Source organism: Carya illinoinensis, chromosome 11 (assembly GCF_018687715.1).
Source record: "Carya illinoinensis cultivar Pawnee chromosome 11, C.illinoinensisPawnee_v1, whole genome shotgun sequence".
Lineage (NCBI taxonomy): Eukaryota > Viridiplantae > Streptophyta > Magnoliopsida > Fagales > Juglandaceae > Carya > Carya illinoinensis.
The window spans coordinates 28,227,125-28,230,160 of record NC_056762.1 but is presented as its reverse complement, the minus strand read 5'-3'; the positions used below and the strand labels follow the sequence as shown (position 1 = coordinate 28,230,160).

Below are 3,036 nucleotides of genomic sequence, written 5' to 3'. Positions count from 1 at the left end.
TAATGTCTAGCTTGGCTCTGATTCTTAGAAATTTTCCCCAACCAATTCCTTCCCCATCAGTATCAACTTTTATCAACTCCCCTACTGAAGCTCCTATGCTTTCCCCACCTTCTTGAGTCATAGCAGCCAAAGGCATGTTATGGAGTTGGATCCAAAAAGGTTTGTGAGTGAATTCAATCTCATTAGGAGTAGTTTGACTATTAAATTCTTGAACACAAATCAGATACTTGTCAAAAGACCAAGGTCTGCCAGCTATTACTCTTTCTATATCCGCATCCTTCTGAAATTCGATCAGCAACCTAGCTATTATGTACCACCTCGTTGAAGACAATCCAACCTTCAGGGTTCCATATATTGGTCACGGTTGCTTTGAAAGCTTCTTTATTGATACCCTTTTTCCATAAGTATGAGAACTATGATACATCTTTTACCTCTTTGTTTTGATTTTGTTGTTGCTTCTTCTGATAAAAATACTTCTCCTTTTTCTTCCTCTGTGAGGGTGAAATCCTTCCCACAAACGTACTCTCCAGTTCATGCTCCATGTTAGTCTCTGTGTTATCCTGATTCTAGACTAGGCTACACCCTTGCTTTTCAAACTCACACCTTACCCCTCGAAGAAGGAAAGGACAAACCGCCTTAACCCAAAAAGAAAAGGACTCGGGTTTGGGAATTGTATCGAGCTAGAAATGGATGCGGTGATAGAAAGCTGAAGGACGAAGCTGTAAAATGAGAAACACATAAAGATAAAATTGGAAAACGAAATGTTAGAAAAAAAAAATACTATTACTTTTAGGATTGAGGCTTTTATATATAAAATATATAATAAAAGATATAAACATGACATGCATGCATATACCTCCATAAGAATTTAAACATGCATGTGCGATAAATTAAAATATGGCCAAATAATTTTTAGCGGCTGGTCTAATATTTTGTTATTTTAATTATTTACAAAACGAAGTAAACAAATCTAAAACTAAATTATATGTTCATGATTTCAAGGTATGGCAATTCTAGATGTGCGTGCATGCATGCATGCTTGTTGTGCTAGCTACAGACGCATCACAACCCCAACCAAAGGACAAGTGTGTGCTGTTCACTTCAACGTGGCTTCGCACTATGAAAAAGTAAAACTTCAGTTAAAATAACGCGGTGCAATTTATTATTGCAACAGCCAGCCACCGTTTTAAGTTCGCACATGCTTTAATATATATCAGTTCCGAAAATAATTTTAGATTACAGACACAAGAATATATGCACGCAGATCGAGCGGTAGATCGAGGGAAGGAAATTGCAGGAGATCAGAAAGAGATTAAGCTAGCCATGTCGGTGGACGCTGTCGTGGATCCGCACGAGAAGATGAGAGCCAGAGACGTGAACAAGGTGGCGCGGGGAGAACAAGCTCCTACGCCTGCTCATGAATATGGCACGGTCTCTAGAGCCCCTTGCCACCCCGCCAGCAACAACAGAGAAAACCAGGACAACAAAGATGAGTACGAGGTTGCTTCTTTACTCATCATGTGGTACTACAGTACTCTTAGGATTAGGAGGATACGTTATATATCTTCCGACTTAAACCCCTTTTATAATTCGAAAAAATATATATAACAACATCATGTACTGAACCTCATCCTATTTAATATTAGAGTTTATATATATTATCTATACATACACGCACAATTTCATATTGCACAATTTACATTCTATGCCACTCTTTTTGAATTGTAGAAATTATTTGGATAAAATGTTATAAGAAATTCCAATCATAATATATATGGTTTTATATTCTTTTCCATTTAACCTTGAAATTATTTCAAAGGTTACATTTGGCCTAAGCATGACTTTATCATAAATATCTGGTATGCTGGTACTGTAGGTGAGTGTTTCTTTTAATACCCTTTGTTATGTTCAACTTCCTCTCTCTTGCTTAATAGAAATGCTGTAGCCACAAAGTAATTATGTTCAACTTTCTCTCTTTTGCTTAAGAGAAATACTGTAGTTATAAAGTAATTATACAAAAGTAATTTCACAAACTGATGTGACTTGATGTGGTCTGTCAGATTATAAAGTTGTTTTTATTGTAAAGTAGATCTGACGGATCACATGAAACTATGTCAGGTTGTAGGATTACTTTTGTGTAATTTCTTTGTTGTTGTAACAATATATCTTCCTTCCTAAATTTATAGACCCTAGATATAATATCACCACGTGTGAGCAGCAACAAATATGAACCTCAAAATACTCAAATATTGTTGTGTTTATGGAGATAATCATGTGATCGAATAAGGTGGTACTGGAGTTGAAGACAGCACCAAATGACGTGAGGTTTCCCTTCACGAACCAAACATGCCACTGCTACATACGCTACCTTGAGTACCACAAGTTAGTATATATATATATACCTCTTTCTTATCCCAACATTCTCTATATATGAATGTAGTTATATTAATAATTCTTTGCAATCTTTCCATGGACAATTTGAACATTAATATATAAGACTGCTTATTTAGGTGCATTCAGGTGAAGGGTGACAACGTACCCGAGTGTGAGAAGTTCGCAGAGTGTGAGAAGTTCGCAGAGTATTATCGGTCGTTGTGTCCTGTTGAATGGGTAAGAAATCTTCAACACTACTTATGACGTCATATATAATATACTTTTTTATTCTTATATGGAATTAATTATGTATAATGATTTGTTTGAGTACTTTATCAAGGGTATATGGTTCAAAGAATTTTCCATGCATGCGTACAGATTGTGAGGTGGAATGAACAGAGAGCAAATGGAACATTACCCAGTCCATTCTAGGAAAGACGCAAAATGCATGGCTTTTGGACTCCCGGTACTCCATGCGTTATGTGCAATTATGAAGTAAATAAATGCCCCTTATAATATGACTAGTATTAATATGTTACAAAATGGTAATTAGCAGCCTACTCTAGAGCTGACCGTGCATATATTACTATAGATAAGTTTGTTACAATTGTTGTTATAATATGAGATCTATCAAGATTTTTAGAAATCACAATTATAAGTTTG

General features: G+C 35.8%; 1 protein-coding gene across 1 annotated transcript; it reads left to right on the top strand.

Annotated features, from left to right (window-relative positions):
• Positions 1-1,323: 1,323 nt before the first annotated feature.
• LOC122282352 (cytochrome c oxidase subunit 6b-1-like) lies at positions 1,324-2,805 on the top strand. Its single transcript, XM_043094310.1, has 5 exons — positions 1,324-1,493; positions 2,087-2,109; positions 2,277-2,382; positions 2,511-2,610; positions 2,752-2,805. The coding sequence occupies exons 1-5, from the start codon at positions 1,324-1,326 to the stop codon at positions 2,803-2,805; spliced, it is 453 nt and encodes a 150-aa protein (XP_042950244.1).
• Positions 2,806-3,036: the final 231 nt, after the last annotated feature.

Coding starts and splice junctions, on each gene's coding strand:
- LOC122282352 (XM_043094310.1), top strand. CDS start 1,324: ATGTCGGTGGACGCTGTCGTGGATCCGCACGAGAAGATGAGAGCCAGA. Junction 1,494..2,086: donor AACCAGGACAACAAAGATGA/GTACGAGGTTGC, acceptor TTTATTGTAAAG/TAGATCTGACGGATCACATG. Junction 2,611..2,751: donor CGTTGTGTCCTGTTGAATGG/GTAAGAAATCTT, acceptor GCATGCGTACAG/ATTGTGAGGTGGAATGAACA.